At 52.2% G+C, this 26,443-nt stretch overlaps 1 protein-coding gene across 12 annotated transcripts; it reads right to left on the reverse strand.

Annotated features, from left to right (window-relative positions):
• Positions 1-299: 299 nt before the first annotated feature.
• C2CD2L (C2CD2 like) lies at positions 300-26,441 on the reverse strand. 12 transcript variants are annotated; one of them, XM_054223025.1, is made up of 19 exons: positions 25,195-25,474; positions 19,789-19,884; positions 19,190-19,309; positions 17,194-17,304; positions 16,207-16,320; positions 15,460-15,577; positions 15,171-15,294; positions 14,555-14,619; positions 13,856-13,983; positions 13,388-13,559; positions 12,514-12,615; positions 11,794-11,927; positions 10,993-11,275; positions 9,491-9,700; positions 2,754-2,956; positions 2,304-2,632; positions 1,710-1,806; positions 1,192-1,256; positions 300-867 (listed from the first exon to the last, which is right to left on the reverse strand). In XM_054223025.1, the coding sequence occupies exons 1-15, from the start codon at positions 25,438-25,440 to the stop codon at positions 2,892-2,894; spliced, it is 2,088 nt and encodes a 695-aa protein (XP_054079000.1). In that variant the 5' UTR covers positions 25,441-25,474; the 3' UTR covers positions 300-867; positions 1,192-1,256; positions 1,710-1,806; positions 2,304-2,632; positions 2,754-2,891. The 12 variants fall into 12 exon arrangements, with proteins under 12 accessions (XP_054079000.1, XP_054079002.1, XP_054078997.1 ...); XM_054223027.1 differs by lacking the exon at positions 2,304-2,632; XM_054223022.1 differs by having other exon boundaries at positions 2,415-2,956.
• Positions 26,442-26,443: the final 2 nt, after the last annotated feature.

Genomic DNA, 26,443 nt, shown 5'->3' on the forward strand with positions numbered 1-26,443 from the left:
AGAGTTTTTAAATCCTTCCTATAAATAGGCTTTCTTTGCATTTGAAAAACCTCATAGAGCACAGACATTTACATTCACGCATCTATTCACATGCAGACAGATCAATTTAGGGAATATATATTATCGAGTTACACTTAGATAGAATATCTGTTCAGACTCCGACATATTTAGACTACTGTGTTAACACTTCTTATATAGAACGGGGATTTAGACACATATTTTGACGCTTTAATACCTTCTTATCTATCAATCTTTTTTAAACCTTGTTCTATTCTAAACCCCTTTATAGAACACAGAACCACTGAATGCTTAGAGATACAGGGTTTTATTTTTCACTCCTATATACACGCATTCATGTTGTTTATCAAAATATATCAAAACGAGAGACTTTACTCTATTTCAATGCCTCGCGCCCATATTTAGAGGTTTTAACGTGTTTTAATCCATGCCCAGGAATTTTCAGACATTCTGGGGTTGTGACCCGCCTATTTGGGGGGGGGGGGGGGGGAACCCTGCATGACCCACAACCCCCCGCTCACCTGCTCCTCTGCCACATCATCGCCCCCTCGGTGACGCCGGGGCGCCCCAAATGATGTCATCACCCCCACAGACACACACATCCCTTTTTATTCATGCACACCCCTTCTCTCTGGTGTTGGGAAACGCCTGGCCCCTTCCTCCCAGCGCGGCCGCAGGGAGATCCATCACCCCGCGTGCAGGACGGCAGCACCGGACTGGGCCGTAACCAGAATCGACGCCGACGGACCCAACGCCGCAGCTACAGCCCTCGCGCTGCTACTGCTGCCGTCGCCGCTGCCGCTCACCTCGCTCGCTGGGTCGATGCAGCCGAGAGGGATGGGTCAAACCCTGAAGAGCAAAAGGAACAATAAAGAACAAAGCTCGGTCATTCCCTTCATGGTGAAAAGGTGACGCTATGTTTTTGTACATCCAGTAAAAACACTCATACTCTACAAGTCTTTGACTTTCCTTTGGCACTAATTTAAACTTGCACAGCTGTGAACTGATACCATGAAACTACTCGTCACCAAAATACACGGCAATAAGTTGACCGTGGGGTTTTCTGGGTGTCACACAAGGAGGAGGGGCATCTGGCCAGCGGCACTGCCCAAGAGAGATGCCACTGGGCTGCCGGGGAAACGCGCCGCTGAAAGTCAGACAGAAACAAAGTACCTCGGAGCGCTCTGTCACAGTATCAGGAAAAGCCCAGCAGCATTCAGTCGCCTCTCTTTTTAAACCTTTAGAACAAACACCCCAACGGCTTAAATACGCCTCATAAATTGCTGATTGCATAAAATGCTACAGCCATTTGGCAGTGGCAGTTTAAACATGCAGTTTGTAAATTGTACAATTTTAGCTTTTTCTTTTTTTTTTTTTAAAGTTCCCTTTAACATAGAAAAATCAGCAAGATCAGAGATCCCCCCCCAAATGGTTTTCCTTTTGAGGGTCGGGGGGGAAATCAAATCCCCGGCGCTGCCATCCGTCAGGCCACCAAAACAGACTGGCAGACTGGCGAATGCTTTTGGCGGTGTAACATGCTCCGAACAGACCTTACAGTATTTTTACTGTTTTCTTAAACTATTTCATACACAAAACTGTAGAAGGAGAGCTGACAAAGCCTTCACGTTAACTTCCAAGTCCACACTATACAAGGACCTCAGGAAAAAAGCAGACGCCCACCGCAGACGTACCTCGTACTCGCTGAGCACTCCGCATCCTTCCCGCCTGTCCTGCACTGTCACCGCACAACAAAAGGGCGACCATGGAGAAACGCTGACAGTTGACATTCTGCCGAGAGAGAAAAAAAACCTCCAGCACGAAGCTGGGTAGGAATCTAAGGCTTCCTTCTTTTGCGGAGGTTTGTGAAAACCACAGACAAGCAGAGGAAAAAGCATCTGGCACCATCTCTGGCACAGCTCTTGATACAGGCCACTAGACCTTGGCATTTTTAGACAACCCTGTTTTTTTTGACTCAGTGCCAGGTTTCGTTGCACTAGAGCCACTTTCACAGGTACCCTGGGGCTCTTAAGTCGCTTTTCTGGCAACTTCATCCTCAAAACCACCTTACTGCACTCTCCCAGGGCCGAGTCAAAAACACCAAATATTCAGCAACTGCTCCCACACCAAAGGTGCCAGGAGGCAAAGCTGTGTTTTTTTTCCCCCCAAATGCTGGTGGGGCATTTAAAGTATTTGACAATTAAAGTATTTGACTTTCCTCTGGCATTAATTTAACTCGCACAGCTGTGAATTGATACCATTAAACCATTAAGCTCTATAGTGCCTACCTTCCCGCGCGTGTGCCCGAAAAAAAATCACAGCAGTGTGGGAAGGAGAGGGGCAGGGAGGGCCCAAGACGCACGAGAGGGAAGACAGGGCCCCAGGAGCCTGGAACTTACCGCAGCTCTCATTCTCGTCACCGCTGGGAGAATGTAACAGGTCAGACGCTTCTTTCTCCTTCTCTCCTCCCTTCCTCTTCGGCCGCTTGGCTACGCTCCACCGAAGAGAACAGGTGGAGGTGTCTTAGAGCTCTTAGGAGTTGAGGCTTCCTAAGACACACGGCCTGGCTCACCCCTGTGCTCCGCAGCGGTGCCGCACTCTTGGTTACGGGCAGACCCTGCGGTGCACGTTGCTGTCTGGCTGCCGCGGACTATGAAGAGGGACCCCTCCTCACCCAGGGTGGCAGGGTCTCTCTTGCCTGAAGCGGGAGGCAGCTGCCAGCCAACGGCCTTCCATACCTTCTTTTGTACCTTTCTCTGGCCTCTCCAGCTTCAGCCGTGGCAGCTCCTGCCCACGGCCAGTCAGTCTGTGCTCCGCCTGTCCCTTTTCGCCCCACGATGTGAGGAGAGCCCAGGCAGAGACAACCCACACAGGCTTTAGGCGGGCACAGCCAACGGCATCCTCAGGGGAGGAACAGACAACTGCATCCTCAGTTTGGCCCCTGGGAGAGGGAAAGCAGCAGCGACCATTGTTAGCGTAGGGTATCCCCGGCTGAAACCTCTCCTTCCAGAGTGACAAGACAAAAGTGACAGGATACATGGTGGAGAGCGAGAAATTAGTGAACAGAGACAGAGAGCTGGCCAGAGAGAGATGGAGAAAAGCAAAAGATCACATGGGCAACAGGGCAGAGAGGAAGGAATTAAAAAATCAGGGACAGGGAGCCAGACAGACAGTGAGAGGCAGAAATAAAATGGGGAAAAGCAATGGGCCACAGGGCAGGGAAGGAGGAATTGATAAATAGAGATAAGGGACCCAACAGAACACAATACAGAATGGAAAAAAAATAGCAGCACGCTACAAAGAAGAGGCGGAATTAAAGTACAGGGATGGGGAACCGAACAGAGAGAGATGGGAAAAGACAAACAAGTAGTGTGGAGCTATGGGACAGTACGTGGAATTAAAAGAGGGAGACAGACCGAGAGAGAGACTGAGGAAAAAAAAATCCAGACGGGCTACGAGAGGCAGAGGGAGGAATCAGAAACTGGGAACAGGGAACCAGACCACAGCTCCTGCTCTTGGTGACGCCTGGAGAAATGTACAATTTGGACGGTTCTCTCTCCCTCTCGCCCCCTCTCCCCCTTCCTCTTCCGTAGCCCCGGTTACCCAATTCTCAGTCCTCCCAAAGAGTAAAGCTCTTTAAGTGCGAGAGTTCACAGATGCGGTGTCTCCCTCTCACAGACACACATCCTACGCGGACGTCCCGTACCTTCGGGTGCACATACGGACCCTGTGTTCCGTCAGCGACGTAGCCTACGGAGGACTATTACTTGGAGTGGTTTCTCGCTCAGAGACAGGGTTTCTCTGTTCACCACCAGGCCCCCGCCCTTCTCCGGGGCTTCCCGCCGTCCGTGTCCGTGCTGCCGGGGCGGCAACGCGTCTCTCACAACCGAACGCGGTACGGGCAAGGCCCGCTCCCAACACCTCCCGCGACCCACGGTGCCAAGCCCCACCGTCCCACTACCCCCAGGCGGGCGGGGGGCACCCCCGAGCCTGCGGCCCCCGAGGGGTCTCGCTGGCCCTCACCTGCCGCCGCCGTGAGGCGGCTCCCCCCGCGCGCCGCCAGGCTGCTCGCGCCACTGCGCACGCGCCGAGAGGGCGGAGCTGCGCACGCGCCAGGGCCGCGCCGCGGTACCTGGTGCCCGCCCGGAGAGCCGCGCGCCGGTCGTCGCGCATGCGCGGTAGCCGCGCTGCAATGGCCGCCCCCGGCCCGCCCCGCCGAGCGCGGCGGTCAGACGGCGGCTCCCGCCGCAGGAACAGGGTGGGCGACGGTCTCTCCCCGCCCCCCGCGGCAAGGCCAGCGTGTCGGCCCGCCGCCACCTCCTTCCCCGCGGGACGAGCCCTGCCCGGAGCAGAAATGCGCGGCCACCCCCTCTCTGGCCTGCCTTGTCTGCAGCCGGGACTGTAGGCCCTGCCCCGACAAGGCCAGGACAAGGGCTGAGGGAGAGGGCAGGACCCTCCCCGCGCCCCTCGGAACTGTAACCCATCCTCCCAGGGTCCTGCCGCACGGCTGGGGCGAGCTGAAGGCTTCGGCGCCGCTCACGCCTCCCAGGGCTGACGTCCCGGGCATCCCTTGCCTCCCAGAAATGCGAAGGCTACAGCCCTTGCCCCGGTCTTAGGGCCTGTAAACCCGTGTAGCTGCGTTTGGCAAAAAAGGCTGCTCAGAAACAACAGTCTTACAAAAGAAGGCTCTACATCAAACCCCTCCCTCAACGTCCAGAAAGCCAAAGCCCAACTCGCGCCGCTCACGTGGGTATGAAGTCAAGACTCAGCATCAGGTTTTGATTTCCATATAGTTTAATAAGTTAACAGGTTCAGCCATTACACAGCAATGGAATTCTTCTTCAACATTTACAAAGGTGCAAGAACTTCATTCATTTAGTCCGAAATAAGTCATATTATTCTCATCTCTTAAATAGCTACGCAGTTCCTTTTTTTTTTTTCCCCTCTAAACAATCTGGGGTTAAAATAATCCACCCAGAGAAAAGGCATCAAAGTACAAAAGAGCACGCACAAGGAGAGGCGCTAATTCAAATTCAGCATGGGTATTTGGTCCAATACCTGTACGAGCAAGGAAAGGTGGTGTGGAGCCGTCATGCCTGTAGAAGGAGCTGCGATACTGCAAGTACACAAAGACCTTTTCCAGAAGTTTGACCACCACTGGGATTGTTACTCTATCATGACATTCACCGTGACCTAGGGGGAGGGAGGGAAGGAAGGGAGAACAAGGCAAAAGATCCCAAAACACGCAAATGCCAGACACCCAACGTTCAAGCATCTTGACAGCTACCCAGAAATGACTTCTCTGTAGGTTTCGCAAACAATGAACCGAGAGAAGTCATCGCAGGAAGGAAGCGTCATCGCTAAAGACAAAAAAAGCGGAACAAAACCAGTGTAAGCATATGCTTTGCCATGCGCCCAGTTCTAGGCTAGGAACAGCACATGCCTGTGGCCCTCTTATACCGGGTTTCATTACGCTCCCCTCCGCTGAATGGTCTTCTGAGTAGCTCTCTAGCCACATCGGCTCTCCTCGCTCTCCCTCTCTTCAGCTGGTCTGCCTAAAAACCCATCCTCAACTGAAAACCCAACTCGACATCGCAGCATGAGGGTGCTTGCAGGGGCAGAACCTGGACTTGCTTGCTCAAGTCTGCCCCTGCGGAGGCCCATGTAAGAAATATTTTGTGGACACCACAGAAGCGGGTAAGGCTGTTCTCCCGCCCCACCCTGCCATCCTCAGTCTCTTTGCCGTGTGCCCGGTGTTCGCAGAGTGTACTCTCATTCCAAGCGCATGCAAACACACGTGCGATCCCTCTGCCCTCAAACAGGTGCCCTTCTAGTGCCCTCTCCAAGTATCAGGCCTCGGTCAGACACCCATCATGCTGGAGCCCACGGCACCCCCAAAACACCGAGGTTTCGCAGTTCCCCCCATTTCTTCCCACGCCTGTTTTCTCTCGCCTCGAGAGGATAACCCTCATGGGCCGATGCTTCGATGGGCAGGCTCTTAAAAAGCCTTACCAAAACATGGGGAGAGGATGTATCCAGACAGAAATATACTTACAGGCATACTTACAGGTAGAGAAATCTATTTTCTTCAGAGAAGTAAAAATACACAGAATAGGTAAGTTCTAGTAACTCTGTTCAGCCAAAATAGAAAACAAACAAACAAAAAAAAAAAACCCACCAAAAACCCACAACCCCCAAAAATACATACTTTGGCTTCATTTACCAGTCACCATTTCTACTTGTATAGCCGGCAGCGAAACGCAGCATTTGGAACGCAGGCCCTCATAACCAGGGTTGAACTCCGTCAGAAGCCTCCGTGCGTTCAAGCCCGCTGCTCTGCCGCTCCTCTTCCCCCACATACTCGGTAAAGAACTGATTTCACAAGGTGCAAATATTGAGCCTACCCTGAGACAACAACCTGGCAACTGCGGACCATTCAAGCTTAAAACGTTATCTGGTGGCCCGCACCGCGCGCTGGGGTTGCTCCGTGGTGCCGGGCATAATGAAATGCCACAGACCCCGCAAGGGCACCGAGGTGAAGGCATGGGTATCCAGAAGTTAAACAGGGAAAAGCAAGTTTCAAATAGCATTTCTTCTGTCCTAAAGCCAGAAGCACAGGCAGGGATTAAATACAAAAGACATTTCTTTTCTTTCCATACAGACACATGGCAGGAATTGCCCATTTAACATGGCTAGAAAGGAATCCTTGGACTCCAAGGCCGGTGAGGAACTCAAGTTTTGGTTTTACTCCTAGCTTTCCTATTGCCTCCTTCCTTCGAGCCAGGCCAAAATATTCAGGTGGAAGTCTAGATACGTGTTTGTCAGACACAAACCTCACTCACCTTTTCCACCTCCTGTCTACAGCGACGAGGACATTGCGTGCTAGCCCTCGCAGCCCTCCTCGTGTACATGAGCTCCAGATTCACGCTTCAGAAGCGCGGGTGGGAGCCTCGGGCATTCACCTCCAGCTGCTCCGCACCGAGACAGCTCGAGCTGCTTTTGCGGCTTGAAGAATACAGGACTATTGAACGAGACTCATGGAAGGTCCTGTGGTAAACCCACAACTAAAGAGCTGCTGGCTCTTCTGAAAGTTCCTTTCCCTTCAAACGCACGCTTCTAATGCAAGGTTTCACAGCAATCCCACTAGAGAAGGGGTGCTGTCTGGGCTCAGCCAGCACTCCTCATTCAAAGCAACTTTGACACGGTCTTGAAAAAGAATAAAGAAAAAGCAAAAACGGAGCGTCAAGTACTGTTAGCGACAGAGGCAGAGTCGTAGCAGGGACGGTGCCAGAGAGAATGACAAACGGGAACCAAACCCTGAGGCTCCGGGAACAAGCGCGTGCCTGCGAAGGCCAGCGCCGCATGTGACACCGCACGGACCCAGCAAAGGAAGGACTGGCAGCCGCATCGCCAGAGGCAAGCTCCAGATTGCCAGCTTCCACCAGCGATGCAGCATGGAACCAGTCGCTCGCATTGAGGAAAATTATTTTCAGTGAGAAACGGTGCATGGAGCTGCAAACACAGCCACAGTACCGCGTGGGCTGGGAAAGAAACAAAGAGACGTGGAAGAGCTCAGGGATGACAGAAAGACTCCCGGACCAAACCAAACAGATGAAGAAGAGGTTCCTGGTCAGCCAGCTGGACCAGTCCGATTTCTCACACATGCCCAACCTCGTGGGGAATCAGCAGGAAAAACAGGGAAGAATCCCTCCTGCTGGCAAGCACCGGCACTTTCAATCCAAGCCCCAGGGGACTCTGGCCTTTCCTACCACCAGACACTTTGAGGAGACGCCCTGAAATTCCCACCTGTAAATCCTTTCACAGCGGCATACCAAACACATTCTGGTCTTTGGAAACGGCACGCGATGGCCGTTATCAGTAAGCCAGGATTTCTCCTTCTGAAGAACACGACACGTTGTTTTATGCACACCGTTAAGAGAACAGCTGCTTTTTCAGTTGGTCACGTCCTGCATAAGGTGGGGCAACAGTCCCCACCTCGGGAGGTACTGTAACGGGAGAGCAGAGCTGGTGAATCCAGCCAGGCCCAGGCGATTGCTCTTCAGTGGGGTTTTTCCTCCCCTTTGCCCTGTCTCCTTAACTCTACAACCCACAGGAGAGCAGGAGCTTCCGTTCAAACCAGGCGCATTGACAGGGCACGAGTGTTTCTCCAGAGAGCGTCGTTACACTATCCAAACGGGGGCCCTGGGGATATCTGCAGTGTGCACATGTCACGAGATCAGGAAACCCTTCATCTAGAAGGCCAGTCTCCTGCGCAAGGAGTCGATTTCCCCCTGCACATCTCCCCCGACGCAAGTACCAGCTGCAGAAATGCCTACTGTTTGAACATGGTGGATCAGGTTTGCTAGAAGAAAGGGAGCACCAGATGCAATCAAGAAAGGTTCCTTCTACTCCAGGAAACCCTTTCCATCAGTGAAAGCGTATAAATTCTTGCCTCTCTCCACCACGTGGCTTCAGGCTCCACGTCAGACTGCCCTTTCACTAGCATCACCCCATTCCCTGCTGTCCTTGCTGTGAGAACTGTGAGAGGCCAGGCGCTCCGTAGGTCTGGAATACCGCCTGGCACCCTGCCAGCAGCACCCCCAACCGCCCCCGAGGGAAAGGGTTCTGCTCGTACAAGAGCTAGTGCAGGCGTGCAGCACGGCCCCTTCCCCGTTCAAGAACGCGGATGCAGGAGGAGGGCTGCGGCACTGACAGCACCAACCAGACGCTCTTGCAAGGGCCTGGGCTTCTACCAAAACTCGTCCAGTGGTTAAAATTTCCTTCTTCTTAGAGACTCCTTCCTTCATGAGTATACACAGAAAGCAGGCATCCCCCAGCACTGTCCGAAACGGAGACTGTTCCAGTGGCAGAGCCAGGTGGAGAACCACAGCTTGTTCTCCTGACAGCTCAAAGCCCAGGAACGCTTCGCCCCACACCACACCGCACCTCGGTCAGGTTACAGCCTCTGCACCAAGCAGAAGCAATGAGGGCATTTAGACGGCCAGTGACCGCATCACCCACTCTCGCTAACGAGCTGAGCGAGGCTACACCCCACATTTCTCGGCAATGTAGCCAACCCAGTCGTTTCTCGATCTTTAGCTCTGAGGGTTGCCACTTGAGAGGCCCCCCGCCCTGCTTTTCCAGAATGCACCCGGTGATGCCAGACAGCTACGCAGGCAGAGTTGCTTCCGCAGCTCCTGGGACCCCCGCAGGGATTAGCATGCCACCTGGATTTTCTGGGAGAGTGCGGTGGGGTAGGACAGTCGGAGAAGGCTAAGCCAAGGCAGACAAGCAGCCTAAGCCTGGGTTCGCCACCTCCACTCCCCAAATGGCGTAAAGCACTGGGGTGTCTTCCCTCAGCCAAGGTTGGAAGGAACTGGACTGCGGTCACAGATACCACGGAGTGGGAAGACGAGACTAGAAAAGGATCTCTGTGCAGTCTTTCCAACAGGCTTCTCCCTCCTTCAATTCTCACCTGCCGTTGTGCTGTCGCTAGCTTTGGGTTTGGATTTAGACTTGAAGGAGAAGCGCTTGATGAGGCGGCGGGAGAAGCTGCCAGCTTTCTTCCTGGTGGTGGAGTTGGCGGTGACGTTGGACAAGTCATCGTGTGACTGGCTCAGGCCCGCTTCCTTCTGCTTGCTTCTTCTCCGGAAGATGAGCTTGGTGCCACTCCGAAGAAAGCTAACTGCAGAGACAGAAAGGAAGGAGGTGGAAACCATAATTAGTATCCTGCCCTGGTGAGTCTCGGGGGCAATAACACACCCGGCTGCTCTCGGATGAGCAGCAAAGACCTCTTCTGCCCCGCACAGTGGAAGCGCATGGCAGGTCGGCGAACCCCGGCTCCCGACTGCAAGGCAAAGCCTATGCTCAGGACAGACCGCAATACCAACAAGCTGCTTCACGAAGCACACCGTCACATGCCCCCCCTGCCTAAACCTCCTTTTATGCAACAACGTCCTCCCTTCGGTGGAAGTGTGCAGAATTGTAGTAGAAAGCTAAGACTCATATGAATGGAAAACAAGTGAGAACGTCTGCATGTGGAGACGCCGGGAGGAGCACACAACAGGGAAAAGGCCTCTCGCACTAGACCATCTCAAGGACGCCCAGATTAGCCAGTCATCAAGCTCCTAGAACAACGGCCCGCGGTTTCAGGAGACAACAGGGGGCTTGCTTTGTGTTTTCTTCCCTCTCTTCCCTGCCCGCCAAGTCTCTCAAGAATCCAGGCCGCACACCTTTCTACCTGCTGACAAGCAAACAAGGGACCACCACAGGTCAAACCGTACCTGGTTGTACCAGGCTACAACCCCCCAAAACTTGTCCCGCTCTCGTATTCTGAGCAATTGAGATTTTGGCTTGCACTTAGTTATGTAAGTTTGTAGCTAACTGAAACCGTCACGGCTACAAGCAGGTAAATACAAGGTGCGCTATCTGCCTCATCAACACTAGCCTGGAAAGCCCAGAACAGCAGCTCGGTCAGGGCAGGCCAACTCCGTTGTTTAAAAGCAAAGAGTTTGTGTGGACATCCTACGGTACCACAGGTCAGAGGCGCTACTACATTGATGCTAACTGAGAAAGAGAGAGGGCATCGAGGTCTGTACAATCCACATTGTCAGGTGGCCTCCATTCCCATGCCAGAGGCAGCTGAATTCAGAGGAAAAATCGTTATTTACGGACACGCGCCTGATCTGCAGACCCAGAGGCCAGGGAGTGAGAACAGGTTCTTGGGAACATGGAAACTGCACAGGGCTCCCATCTAAGAGAGCACAGAGACCGAAAAGGCCACAGGAATCAGACACCTGCAAAGAGAGGAGTTTGGAAAGTAGAAGGGAGGCAGGCTCTTCCACACTCCAGCAGAAACTGCTCTTTGCCATGCTGAAAGCTGCCCGCAGCCCCTGCGTTCGGGTGGGAAACTCAGATATCACGTTGTCCTCGATACAACAGGCTAACGTTAGCTCACTTCTAATGGTTCATCCTTACCTTTGTGATCTTTCAAGCTCCTGGTCTCAAGGGCTCCTGTGGAGCCAGTTTCAGACTCAACATCTTCCACCGATGGTCTCTCAGAGATGTCCGATCGCGTTGTCTCATCCAGCTCCTGACTGGCCCTTTGTCCTGATGGCGACGCTTCCAGCAGCTGTGATGATTCAGTAGAATCGTGCATCTGGTCAGCTGCACGCTCTGCTGCAGAGTCCCCATACGCTGTGGCCTCCAGGGACGCAGCATAACCCAGAGAAAGTGCCATTTCATCTTGAGCGATAGGTACCTGCAGGGGGGTTAGAAGGTCAGACAGACAGGAAGAGAGGGTCTAAAGGATGGCATTCATCTCCTTTCTTCCATCCACACCTACATATGGATGCTCCTGTTCCGATCACCCGTGCCAGACCGCACCGATGCACAGTCGTCACTCATTTGCTGAAATATACAGGAATGCGGCCAATTCCAAAGCATTCCGCAGCACATCCCTCACTCCCATAGGCGAGTCCAAGGAGAACTCCTTAGATTCTCCAGGAGGTTCCCAAAGAGCTACGGCAGCAGCCTCCCTTTCTGCGGCTGCCCTTCGTGAACTCCCACCGGCAGCTGCCCTGAAGACTGGCAAGGTACCTTTGACACTTCCTGGGAAGCAGCGACAAGCTGCAAGGAAGCAGTGAAGGGATTCTGCCGAGCAAGTCGTCTGTGCTGGAACCTTCCCAGACTGGTCCCTAAAGGACAGGGTCATTTCACGCACGCGCCCCTAGAAACAACCTCCCAGATTGGAAACGGAGCCCCCTAACTACCAGATACCTTGGAAACTCCTGAGATGATCAGTGTGCTACGTTTTGTTGGGGTCTTCTTGGCGGGCTTGTTATTCGTCTCAGTCAGCTGTCTGATCGCCGTCTCGGCCACCGGATCCAAGCCATTGGGCATATGGCTATCCCCTGAGCACAAGAAAGATGTCAACGCTTGAGGTAGCAATCTTCAGCACAGGCAAGAGGTCACTTGCTGACCGCAATGCTTGCAATAGGCAATGGCACGTGCGCAAAGGCAGAGAACAGAATTTATTACAGACTTGCCCGAATAAACCAAAGGAAGGAAGCTCCATATAGCTTTCCCACTAGGCATATCATTAAAATACCCTTCCCGCTCAATTAAGACTTCCAAAGACTCCCAAGAATTTGGGCAATCTTGGCCACACACCATCAAAACGGCCGCAGCGCTCCGTTCCAAAGTCAAACAGAGCCCCGAGTAGAGGGTGAGCAAAGGTCTTTGGGCCCAGGTAGCCTAGAATGTTCATGTCGAGAAAGGGGACACCCAGAGTCATGGACTGGATAGCCAAAGTGGGTTTTCTTTTACCCGGCCCCACCCGCCACCACCCCTACGGCCCTGCCTTCACTGGGGCACATGGACATTCTCTTCTGCAGTAAACGCAGACGAGTTCGGCCACCCACATTCAGACTGCCACTCTCCAAGAAAGGCTGAAAACACAGTCACTCCAGTAAGAGCCTGGGATTTCCAAGCACTTACGGCTACCGCTGGGCAAGGGTCCGCGAGGGCAGCCGCTCTCCAAAAGCACTGTTGTCTTCTTTTCAGTCACTTCCACCTTGGAAGGCGACCTCGATGGTGAATCTTCACAGTGACAGGGAGGCAGAGAGACAGAGACACCAGTAAGCGCAGCTGAAGCTTAGGCAACTTCACTACTGTATCGTGGTCCCCTACGCACACCCCCAAAAGACTCAAGTGCGCACGAAGAGCCTGCAGAGGCTCTCTCCATGAGGTTTTGCCGCACTGAAGCGGTAAGATGCCTATTGGAAAAAGACACATGAAGCAGCCCCATCGTCAGACCCCGTTCATGCTGTTTCCCAGCCCCACCTCATGGAATATCCACCACCACATTCATCAGGACATCAGACTGCAAGGAGCAACAACCATTAGTAAGCAAGGTCAACACGCTTTCAGCTCTGCATCCAGTACATACAGCTTAACTTCTTTAGCAGTGAAGAAAGTAGAGGAAAAGTGGCAAAACGCTTAGCCCGACATCAGGCAGGTATGCATGCAGCAGCATACACGTTTGAGTCAGGACTTCCCGCCACCAAAGTCTGTCAGAGAGGCTCGTCCCTCTCTCACCTTCCCCCAAACACAGGGCTGCATCAATTCCCTCCCCCAAGGCTACACGTGAGTCTCCAGCCAGACGCGAGACGCTAAGGGAATGGCGACGATGGCCACGTTCCGACCCAGAAGCCAAAAGCACCACACAAGGTGCGAGTCTGCAACAACCACAGCGTACGATGGCTGAACAGTTTTGCTACTGCCCGCATGAGCGGCACAGGGAAGATCATGGCTGAGTCTGCGCCCCAATAGCAGCCACTCGTACAAGACACCTGCCACAAGGCAGCCTCACCCAGTTTGCAGTCTGCCTTGGGCCGGGACTGAATCGTGGTGACAGTAGTCACGATGGTGCCATCGGGCATGATGGTCCGGTCCATCTCCACCTTCTTAGTGGGGGTGATGCTGGTTCGCAGAGACGTGGCGTGCTGAGCATTCAAAGATGCAGAAGACTCCTGGAACAGCAGCTACAAAGAGTAACGCACAGCTCAGAGAGGTTCTCCTCCTCCCAGATGGAAAGGCAGGCATTTGGGTGACGAAAGCTACTGCTCTGGGCACCAAGGAACCATCCCCGCTACAATGTCGGCTGAATGGAGGGAGGCTCAGAAACCGAGGGCCAGGCAACACCTCTCCTCCGCCTAAGGGTCTGCCCGTTCCCTGCCATGAGCCCAGGCCTAATCACACATGTCTCCAGCTAGAGGCTTGCATTGCGAACGCTTCCAGAGCACGCGTTTGTGCCAAGCATGTGGAGTCCTGAGCTCACCTCTAATATAATAGTAGCTTCAGCTGCCAGCGACCGCCCAGCTGCTGGGGCCAGTGAGCAGACCTGTCTCCCGGATGGTTGTTTGCCCACAGAATCAAGTAAAAGTGTGGCATGTGCCAGCAGCACATCTGCAAGAAACAGGAAAACAAAACTCACCGCGTGACCTCGGCACCTCAGATGTCTCCCAGCCAACCCAGGCTGCTTTTGGGAAGCAACCCCATGGGCCAGGGAAGCAGATCCCCACGACTCTGGGTTTGAGGTGGGGAGGGAGCGGGCAGCGCTCCTCCGCTCCTCTTCACCATAAAGAGGTGGCCGTTGTGTGGCCTCCATCAGAAATAGGTGCTGCGGTTAGTCCCTGACTGAGTACAAATGAACAGACTTAAGAGCCTTCTGTAATGTTCTACCAACACCCAGGGGCAAATCCCCGCATCCCTCTCCCCGCTTCAGAGCGGAGACGAGTGGGCCACGGGAACTTCCCAGGTACCAAAAAGGTCAGAGTAAGAGCATTTCACTAAGAAGAGACTCCAGAGTTACTTCACGCAGTCAGAGGCTCACGTAAGGTTGGATATGAAAAATCCTTTGCAGCGTTCATCACACACAGTACCAACACAGAACTACCACAGGCTCAAAGCAGAGGAAGTCCCTTAGTCATTTTTGTCTCCCCATCTTACGATCCATCTTACAGCTGCCTGTACTCACTTCCCCCTCCGTCGTTGTTCCTCAGCACCTGTAGCTTCAGCTCTTTACTTCTAGGTCCCAACTCCCTGTTGAAACACAAAAAGACGGGCTGGTATCACGCAATCTTTGCAAAACGGCCACAGAGCGAGCAACTCCATTCCGTATCTTGCCTTCCTCAAACCTCACACGCCTCGTCACCTTTTCCAAAGCTCCAGTAACACCTGTGCTATTGTGGACGACATGACAAGGAGCAGCAAGTTACACAGAAGAGAACTCCGGTTCATGTCCCCTGAAGGGCTGTGTAGGCTGCCACAAGAAGATGAGAGTGTGATCTGTCTGCAAGGCTGAGATTTGCGCTCCAGGCCTTCTGCACCTGCCGCTCCCACACGCTGCCCACGATCAGCACTTCTGCCCACCCAGTTAACACACAAAGTGTCCAAGGCAGCAGGAAATATGTATGCAAGCTGGGGCCGGTCACCGGGATGGGCAGCCTGGCATGTGGGCAGCATAAACACACCCTGCAGAGCAGGCTTCACCTCTGCGCCGTCTGCATCAGTTACCACAGCACAGTAACGACACCCAGAGACCACGCTGGTCTGCCTCTGCTGCGCCAGCCAGGAGGAGCGCAGACACTTACAGAAAGAGCTCCTCATTCCACTCCACCTCCGCTGCAGCACCGGCACTGCCAGCTGTCACTGCCCTCGTCCGCTTCTGCTGCGGGGGGCTGTCTAGCTCTGCCACGCAGCGTATCTCCCCAGGTCCTGCAACGGAGGGACAGAGCGCACGCGCGTGCTCGTCAACACGAGGCAGCGTCTCATTGGATGCACACCCCTCTTTTCCATTCAAACCCACCCAAAACAGCCACTCGCTCCAATCTCACCACCTGCGCACTTTCCCCTGCAGATGAGCAACGTTTTCACGCTTACCTCCCTTCCCCTGGCAGCCCAAGTTCAGCACTCGAAGATTCCGGAGCAACAGCTTAGAACCCAGAGGGGCTGCTGCTACTCCGGACGGGGACTCTCGAGTCAACTTATTGCTGGGTACCTGAGAAATGATGAGAGCGAGACCGATGCCTTATCATTCACTCGCCAGCAGACAGCAGCAAGACGCATGATGTTTGTCCTCACATCTACTAAGTAGCTCCTCACACCTCACACCAAGAGAGGGCAATACCCACAGAGCCATCAAGAGATGCTGCAGGTTCCTCAGGCTATTCTGGTGGGCCCACATGTTACTTCAGATGGGAAATTTAAGGCAGACAGGAAAAGAGACAGACGAGAACATGCTTGCTGGCTACCAGATGGGCAACTGAAGACGACAAACCACGGACCATTCCACGCCTGTAAAGGCTGCCCTGGACAGAGCCTTGTTTTCAGAGCAACAGAGAGACTGCCGAAGTAGGGATGCCTCTCAGGCAGTCTGGCTCCACCTCAACACAACTGGCGCTCAGTGTTCAGGAAACAAGGTACAAAGAGAGCTGCCCTTCAGAGTAGTTTCTACTTATCCCTCCTCCCCATGCCACAGCACCCCAACTCCTGTGACAGCGCGGGTCAGGATGTGGCTGTCACCCAGAAGCGAGTCTCAACACTTGGATTCCTGCCTGAGCACGGGCCCTCAGAAGTCCCCTGTGGCAGTGTTTGAGGCACAAGAATGACACGAGGAGATCGCCTTACCACACCGGCTCCAGCGGTGCAGGCCTTCAGGTTCACCATCATGGCTGGCTGCGTGCTGACAATGGTATCCTCGATCAGATCTTTTATGGTGGACAGATCCGCTCTCCCTTCATTCTTCTCTCCGCAAATCAAAGAGGAAATGCAGGAAGGTCATAACGGGGCAGACGTATTTTCTCCTTATACAGCTCCAACTGCCTCTCAAGCTTTTAAGACGCTAAGCGGTCTTTCTCCTGGTAATAACCTCCCACGTACTCTTCCCGTATCCTGTACTCGCTCTTCCCAGTGCTTAAAGCTTCTGTTTAACAGCTGCAGGCAAATGTAAGCTCTCTAAACGAGATAAACTAAGCCTTGACATCTGTAGACTACCAGTTGCAAATTTTGACAATACACCTTTTGGTTTCCCACGTCCTCACCGCTTTGCGAGATGGTACTACCATACTTTTGGGAGAACAGCCAAACTCCTACAGCTACTCAGGATAAAGCAACACAAGTGTCAATAAAACAAACAAAACAACCAATCTATTTGGATCACAGAAGATTCACCTTGTTAAACCTCTAATACCCACAGGTTCTGCACACTAACCTCTCAAAAAAGCCCAAAACAAACAAACAAAAACCCCACAATCCACCAAAACACCCCAAACAAACCAACCCAGCTCATTTTGCAGCCCTACATCTGACAACAGCAGGAGGACCTACATAGACAGACAGCCTTTTTTGCTACACACACTCCCATTCAGCTGTTACACCAAACTCGGACAACAGACATCAGTACGGCTTCGGCCCTCTTGAGGATGCGCTGTTTTGAGAGAGCTGAGCGAGTATCGATTCCAGGGCAAAAGAATCCCCTCCCTCGCCCTGAACGGCCATGACAGCGAGTTGCCGATCTCTCCCCTCTGCAGCAGCCTTCCTCCTGGCTCAGCCCCTGTTTTTGCCCCTCCTGCCCTTCCTCCATGCGAGTCCAGCCTCCCACTGTTTGCTGCTCACCTCGCGAAGCTGAAGTCTCGGAACAACTGAAAGATTCAAGTCTGGTCTGTCCTTGAACGTCCACGACACCAGGAGACCTTCATTCTGTATCTCCTCCAAGTTGATCTCCACCTGGCCCAGAAAAAAAACTCATAGTCAAGAACAGTTTCTCTTTCCATTAGGTGCTTTCTGCCCCACTTCAAACTCAGCAACTGAAAAGTCCTCGCACCAGTGCAACAATAAGAGACAGAACGTAAGAACATGAGTGGTCCTGAGCCTATGGGAAGTAGCAGCTGCAGAAGCCTCATCACTCCATAGCGAGATCTGGCTTCCTCGCTGCCCTTGGATGCCCAGGCACCATTAGAGGGAAAAACGACAGGTTATTTCTTATGCTGAAGAAAAAGCCGTCAGGACAATCCAAAAGAGCAACCTGAGCACTGACACGCGATATTTACTGAGCTACAGCAATGAACCATTGCCAAACCTAAGCACGGCCATTTATAAGTCAGAAATGCGTCTCTAGGAGATCATCCTCAGATTGAAAACTCCTCCAGGTCACCCATAGTCTGCAACGACAAACCAGACTGTACACCATCCTGTAGTTCAGTTGAAAAGTTGCACACCCATACGCCCGAAAGTCATCCTTAATGCAACAGACAGGAACACGACCACACGGGAAGAACTCCTGGCCCGATATATCTAGTAAAAACAGGGGAATGAAATTTAACGTAGTTTTAAAGTAACTGACAGACTAACATTTATTTACTGTGAACACAGAGGGTCATCAGTCAAAAGCAACAGATCCGGGACACGGTAGCCAGGTAAGTAATAGGTCCATAGAAGAGACAAGGAACATTTGGGAATACCATACTTGAAGCATTCCGACCAACGGGCATGTGGTAACCTCACCAGAGTTTCACAGAGCAGCAGCAAGACATCAATTAGAATACCACATGCAATTCTCTACAAGAACAATCAACCCAGAACTTCATCGGGGCAGACAAGGAGACCTAGAAAGCGCCACTGAATAGAGGAGCGATTTGATGAGAGGTGACAAAGGCCACCTGGCTCCCAGAGACTACACAAAAATGAGAAGTGACCGCAGCTGCTGCCCACAACTAGATCAGCAGCAGGAGTGCTCAATGCCGAGGGGAGCCATTTAACCGACCACAGAATGGAGGCACAAAACCAAACCAGGATGGATGTGATAAATGTAGGTTGAAAATTTTAATAAAGCTTCTGACAGCAAAAGGGTTCTGGGACAACCTTCCAACTGCAATACCTGCAGTAGCATGAGACTGGCTGCTGTCACCGCAGAATTTTAATTTCACTATGTCTCCCTATAGTCAAACGAGCGCACAGTCCCCAAGCAAGATACTGTCTCCAGCGTCACGCCCTTCTTCACCATGGGAACAAAATCGTATCCCAGAGAAGAAAATCCAGCCAGAAAGTGACTATAGAGTTACCACCCATGGCGATTTCACAGATCTTCTCTTCTGGAAGAAACATCTCCAATATTCAACACAAAAAAAAAAAAAAAAAAAGAAAATCTTTATCACACTGTTGTGAATGTATTAAGGGGAGCACTGACCATCAAACCACTCTACACAATGGATTTCTTTTTCACACCAACAACCATAACACCACCATAATTACACATACAGACAGGACTCATCTTTCCCTACCCATCATACCGCGAGGGAAATTGAACTCTGTGGACATTTTGCTTTTTAAACACACGCTTAAAAACACAGTACAGAATGCTGCCATGCCCCAAACCTCTCTGGATTTTGTGGCAGCTAAGTGACATAGCTGAAACCTGCAGAACAAGACTCCTAAAACAGGACTTAGCACACAGATCGGGAACATTTGCCACCCTGCCAAACATTAGTGACAGCACTCTGCTTCTTCCAGCACAACGAGGCCTTCGTCTGCACTAAATGGCATCCTCCTTCCTCGATCGGTGCGGGGCCGGGTCAAAGAACAAGTTCAATGGCTAACTTTTTACGACTGTTACCTGAGCCTGCAGCACAGCCAAAGTGACATGATAGGTGTCCACAGAAACAGCAACTGGGGACTGCTGAGTAACAGAGACAGGGAATTTCACACCTTCAGCAGACAGACGGCAGTATAGCACCTGGAGAGAAAAGGAGGGAGATGAGTTCGTGTCCTTGGTGAAAGGCAGCCATGCGATAGCAAAACCTCTAACAGCGACAGGCAAGGTTGACCCATCATGGCAGGAAAGAAATACCGGGCTTACTCCCAGACCTAGTTCCGCGCTGCAAACCTGCCATTTCAGACTCTGTACGTGAGGCAGTAAAGACGTATCGGTGAGAGGAGCTTCCTTCTCCGCCCCACTGAAGGACCCCGATGCTGGGGCTCACACCCATACGCCCCAGCTCCACCAACACACCTGCCCCCGGGGCTCTCCCAGAGCTCACCAACACGCAGCCCCAGAGCTGCAATCTCACAAGCCCATTGACAGGCCTCTGAACTCAACAGACCGCGCCCAAAACTTCCCCGGCTCCACCATCCCCATCAGCAACCTCCAAAGAACATGCTGTCAAGTCAACAGAGAAACACCGCACCGTACAATTCAGAACAGGAAAACTTTACCATGCTGTGGTCTGACTGTCCCTTGCACGTCACACAACTTATATTTGCAGTTGGTGGTAACTGAGGACCCTCTTCAAATGTGATCTGCACTGAACTCTACAAAAAAAAAATAAAAAAAGAGAACTCTGTTAGTTCCCAGTGGTCAAGGTATCCCAGTTAGTTTCAAAGAGGACGAATGATTCTGACGCAGGGCCCCAGAGATACTCTGGTCCGTTTCCATAAATCCAACTGTCACGCAGAACCATCGCACGCTGCAGTTCTACCCACCTTGGCTTGTCCGTACAGAGAAAGGGAACGAGGTCTGCAGATAAGGCTTAGACTCACAAACACGACATTAATTTCAGACAGGCAAGCCCAAACGAGAACGGAAAATTGTTCTGGATAGCAATCAACTATAAGTGAAGTGCCTTAACCCTTCTTCATTGCAGAAGCTTTGCTGTTTCTCTTCTCTCTCCCCTCTCTGTGCTAATCCTGCCCTAAGTAAACCAAAAAAACGAATCAACGACAACAAAATCAACCCTCAGCATATGGTACACTGGCTCCTGTGCTTGACTTGTTCCCTTTTTCCACCCGCTCCTGGTTTACTAGATTACAGTCTCCACTGTGGAAGCATCCCTCTTCTTTGTTTATTTCCCCGTATAACAGGGCCGGTTCCTTACGGAGAACCCTTCTCTGGAAACACAAGGCTGCGAGCACGCCTGCACGAAACCTGTCCCTCAAAGATTCCCCTCTGCACACAAGGGGCAAAAAGAGAGAGCAAGCAGGCAATCTGAGCACAAGGACACGACCGTTTGCCAAGCTGCTCGTGTTTTAGGGCCAGGGTGACTGAGCGAGAACGTGAAGGTGTGGGAAGCTGCACCCTTGCTCTAGTGAATGAGACTGCGCGCCGCCACCTCCATGCAACAGAGAGACCCAGGCGACAGGAGGGTGGAGGGGGCTCTCGGATGCTAATCTGGCCAGAATACATACTACAACCTGAATAGACGCTTGCCCACAAAACATTAGTCCGGACGCGTGCCCTCCTCTCAATGCAGGCATGAGGCAGCTCTCCCGGTGACCAAATTTCAAAACTGAAAGACTTAACGGAGAAACCAGTCAGACCACTCCCTGCTGCTTCACACCAGTAATGCCTGCTGTTTCTCCTAGCAAGCCTCCTCCGCCAGAGCCGTGTTCGCCCACCTGGGTCAGTCCAGATTATCAGATTAGGCCTTTCTCTCCGTGACCAGAACCTTTGCCCAATGACTCGAGTACATAACCATCAGTGGCAAACCGCTGCCCTGTTGTTCCCAACACGTCAGTCTCACTCAACCGGGACGCACTGGCCAACTTCAAAGTTCCTCAGCCTACTCAGAGTGAACAGCATGCACAAGGTAGCATGAATCTAACCCCAGTGCAGGGAGAAAACACAGAGGAAAAATACAACAAGGAGGGTACCACATGCTTGAGAGGCAAGTCAGTTCCTTTTAAGCCTTTGACCAATTTTAAGGCAAATAACTTGAAATCTGAGTAGGAAATATGAAATACCAGCTGCTAACGTTTAAAGATCATTTAAGCATTTAAAGAAAAAAGCGACGCCTGGTGACTGAAGCCACCATCTCGACTACCAGGGATGAGAATGAGACACTGCTGGGAGGCAGACCGACCCTCATCTGCCCACTGCCATCTCCCTTGGATCATGCTCCTCGCAGGATCCACCCGAATTCAGATGCTGTTGCGCTCGGACCACAAATGCGCTCCTATAAAACTCCTACCACATACTTCATGTTCTCACGTTCACCATGATTCAGAAACACGAGGAAACACGGGCAAATCTAGACCTGAGATTAGGGCATATTCTTTTAAAATTCACCAAGCTGAAAGAAGCCATGCAGAAACAACACAACCACAGAAGGAAACAGACTATCAAGGAGGAAGCATCTGTGCAGCGTTCCTCCAGGACTAGGACTCTGGAACGCCAGCCTCCCTCTATTATCCTTTTATGGTGAACCATGAGACTTCCACCACAGTTTAGGCATTTTCCTTTCCCTTTCTTGCGGCTACGCACAAGGGAAAATGAGACAGCCCACTCAGAGGATGGTAAAGATAGCTCTTGAACAGGCAATCAAGACAGGAATCTACAGTTCTTCCCCAGCCACACCAGCAAACCCGTGAAAGTGGGCTTATAAATCTAAGGGCCGAGACCCTCCACCATTCTGTGTCCACATCGAGAGCCTGACGTACTCACGACCATCTGCTCCTCCCCAATAATCAAGCCTAGCTTTGCAGAGCTGCCTTTCCATACGGCTTTTTGGCAGTTGATACAGCTAAAATTAAAAAAATATGACAGCAAAAGGAGCTAAGAATAAGTCTACCCAGGAGAAAGTGAGATCGCTCGCTTCTAAGCATAAACCTATCCCCGGCTCCCCTTGGGACTCAAAAGGGGAGCAGGGCTGGAGTCAGACGGGGAGGGGGAAGGAGCCGCTGTCAATCGCGGTGAGCGCTGTCAGCCTTATGTCCCTTCCCTCAAGCGGACGCAAGAATAATTTCGTAGGAGACAGGGACTGGGGGGGTGTGTGAGGGAGCTCGGGAATGCCTTTTACCACTGAGGCCAGTGCGTTTTCAGCAACAGAACTGCCACTGATTCTAAACAGAGGTTTACCCGAAAACCACATTGCACCACAAGAAAGGAGAAAAGCTTCAAGATCTCGGCAGATTGCAGGACTATGCTTTACACAACTTCATTAAAAGAACAAAACAAACAAAAAAAAACCCTAACATACCCCCAGCCCAAAACAAGTCTGTTTCGTAGCCTTCAGAAAGCATGCACGGACTACACGGAGAAGACTGTAGTCCACCTGAGGCTGACTTCTCCTAATTGCACTGAACTTCTTTTACAAGACCTCTCTCAGTCGCCAACAAATAAGTGCAGGCAATTGACAACATCAAAGGAAATTAAAAAAACAAAGAATCAACAGAGAAGGAATGACCGAATTCAAAAAGCAGGCCCAGCTGACAGTTTGACAGTTAACTTGATCTTTATCCCTGCGTCTGGCAGATAACTGCACCTTTGCGGAAAGATGCGTTTTTCCACAAACCTCTTGGGAACAGAGCACTCGGCCTCTTGAAAACACGTCAGAGCATAAGCTCATCCTAAAAGCAACGAACAACTTTGAGTACTCCATCCTTTGACACCATCAGAACCTGAACAGGGAAACAAAGATCCGTTCCCATTTTCTAATGCTAGCCAGCGGGAAAGAGAGACGAGGTGCTACTACACTTCTGTTAAAAAGGACAATTTCACTTATCACAAGTAGCAACAAAGGAAGAACTCCGCCAACCTTTCCAAGTCAATCTAACAAGGCAAAGGAGGAGGTGTGAAGTCACGCCACGCACAGAGAACCTTAGATGGGAAAGCAAAGGACTGAACACAGTGGAAAAATAAAAAAAAAAAATTCTTTCTTCAAAAGGAAAACAATAAAAACCAGCCAAGGAGCATCAGTGAGACCAGTCCAATGAACCAAATCTGTCCAAAACCATGTCAATAAGCAACACCCTGTTTCAGGAGCAGGGTCTCTGACACATCTTGAAATAGGAAGACGCAACATACGTAAGACGAGTAACATTTGGATCAAGTCAATTCCCTAATCCATCTGTAACAGGCAGAAAATATAATTCAGCAGGTAAAAACATCAGCCGAGTAACAGGGGTCTGCAATCCTACGCAGGCTGACCATCCGCATTCATGCCTGCACAATACTTGCAGAGGCTGATTCTACGTATTTCTTACGAGAACAAAACTTGCCACGAGAGACGCTGCTCTCCCAAGTCGTAATGCACAACCATGTCACCTCGTAGAAGTGAGATGACAAAGCTTCCCAAGAAACTCATTGTTCCCACCTGGCCAACACACGGGGTACCAGAACCAGGCAGTACCAGCGATGATTTTCTTCACAAAACCTTAACAGTCTCTGCTAAAAATCCACGTTACCCAGTCTTAGGTGACTTCATACATCCTTTCAAAAGGAGCAGTGGACAATATTTTTAAACATTCCGGGTCCTATGATACTCGACACCAGTGAAATAAAAACATTCCCAGTCCGAGGCTGGAAAAAGGAACAGAGAAGTGAGTTATTATGCACAAATATCCCATTCTGGTTATTTTGTACTTCCTAATGCCAGGAGGCAACCGTCATCTAAAAATAATCACAGCCCTTGCTCTGCGCTTTGAAGGAGCTCATTTGATTAAATCCTTTCAAAAAGGGTTCTGCTCTCTACAATTAAGGACTGCTGAACTTCAAGAACACCGCGCTTAACCTACGCAGTTAAGATTTGTTGTGTCTTGGGCAGTTACTTTCAAGTGCAACTGCTTAACGAGCCTTACTAACCCATCTGCTCTCAAGATGCCAGACAGCACACTATCTACATTAGGCAGGAAACGTAAAGGCAAAAACTGAACTGCTCCGGACTTGCTGATGAAGCCCTCCTTCAGTCACACTTCATAGAGCGCTCATTCAGGTTCTGCAGCCTTTCTTCAAATGGCTGCATTTAAAGGACTTTCCCGAAAAAACAGACAGGTACCGTGCTGGTGACACATAACAAAATCAAGCATTTCTTCCAAAGCTGCCTGCCTCAAAGATCCAATTTCTTCATCTCACCCAAGCGAGTTATTATCAGGGGATTACAGTGAGGCAAATGAAAATACAGAGGAACAAAGAGCTACAGAATGTACGCTGGAAACACCACTGCACAAACACTCCCAAAGGAGCTAAAGTCATAACGTTACCTATGGGGTTAGACTTTACAAAGCCTGTTTTGCTGCTACACCTAACAACGGCTGGGGGCAGGTGGAGTAATAATTTCTCATTCCTCCCCACCTCCCAATGGCCTGATCTTTCCCACATGGTTGTGCTGCACCAAGAGACCTGCTGTTCTGTCCTGCCTCTAGCCCAGAACTTAACTCACTGTGTCAAAACCGGAGTGAGCTTTCCAATCTTGTTGGAAAACTCAAGCGGAGGCTCGCATCGCATTCTTCAAGACTTTAATTTCCTTTTCTTCAAGCGCGTTAGCTTCGTGCTAACCTTTTTCAGCTCTTGATTCTCCCACGCAACTTAACCAAAAGACTCCCCCCTTCCGTTCACGCGACAGAAGAGGAGAAGGCTGCGGCAGACTTTGGACCTCGGCTCCTGCGGGCAGAAGCCCCAGCCCCGCGGGCGGCGCAGGCTGCTCTGCGGCTCTTCCCACACGGGAGCAGCGAGGCCTTTTCCCCTTCGTGAGCTTCAGAACTACCACGGTAGCGCCGGGAGACTGGCGGGGACAGACACCAGAAGCGGCCGAGGCCGAGCCCCCGGCCAGGCAGGCTTCCCCGCAGCCGGCCGACAAAGCAGCCGCCGCCGCTCCCCCGCCGCCGCCCGCCCGGGCCCCGCCGTACCCCGTGCCGGCGCGCCTGGCCGTTGAGGGCTCGCACCCAGGCCCGCTGCCACTGCTCCCGCAGGGACCGGAGGGCGAGCAGCGCGGCGAGCAGCGCCCGGGCCCCGGCCTCCTCCGCCGCCGCCCCGCGCCGCCGCCCCGCCCGCGGGCCCGCCGACCGCCAGTACTGGAGCAGCCAGGCCGCGACGGTGAGCAGCGAGGCGGCGAAGAGCAGCACCAGCGCGGCCCAGCCCGGATCCGGCCCCATGGCGGCTCAGGGCGGGCCGGCGGGCGGGCCGCGGCCCGGCCGCTGCCACCTCCCACCGGGAGGCGCCTGCGCACGACCGCCGCCCCGGCCCCCGCCTCCTGCCGGCGCTGGGGCGACCCCCCGCGGCCCGGCGGACCCCCGCCCCCTCCGGATCCCCTCGGCTCACCGGCGACGGGGCGTCCGCGGGCACCGGCTGCGCAAAAATAACCTCCTGGGGCTCCGACAGCCCTTACGACCCCCCCAGCAGCTGCAGACCTCGAGTAAGACGCTGCATCGGGTCTCGTTCCGCTCCGTTTATGGCTAGAAAAGGAAAAGCGTTGTCACGTTATAAGTAATAAGGTCTGTCACCACTGGTACCGCACCTTCGTTTCAGTGGGCAAAATCAAAGAGAGGTACTTCCACGTATTGTGCCCTGCTTATAAATATTTTTTCCCCTCTATTTCGTTATCTTCTGGGATGGTTAACGTTTTGGTCCCTTTGGAGAAGAGGGTAAGGAGAAGTGTTGTCCGCTGCTCTCCTGAAAGCCTTTGAAACAGCAGCAAACATCCCAGCCACCCTGCGGACGTTGTTCTCACGAGGGCAACAGCGGCTTCCCTCCAGAGAAGAGTGAAGGGACCGCGTCCAAACACGAAGTTTAACCTTGTATTCCTAAATGCATTAACACTGTAAAATAATCAAAGGCACGGGAAGAACATCTTAGCGACAGTTTTACGGTGGTAAGGAGGTCTTTTTTTCGGCCAAAACAGTTCAATTTCAGTCACCCTAAAACCATACAGAAACTCCGCAGAATTCATGGAATAGTTTCACCTGGTTTTCCTCAAGTTAAATTTTTTTCAGAAAACCCGCAGTGTGGAGGGAGGTCCTTCCCCTGCTCCTTTTACCCAGTAGCTCGGGGGTTAAAGTACCGTTCCAGGACCATTCCATAGCGGCTCTCTGGGCTAAAGCATTTTAAGCCGTGCTGTTACCAGACCGCCCGCCGGCGCTGCTGCCCGCACCCGGCCCC

This window comes from Rissa tridactyla, chromosome 17, assembly GCF_028500815.1.
Source record: "Rissa tridactyla isolate bRisTri1 chromosome 17, bRisTri1.patW.cur.20221130, whole genome shotgun sequence".
NCBI lineage: Eukaryota > Metazoa > Chordata > Aves > Charadriiformes > Laridae > Rissa > Rissa tridactyla.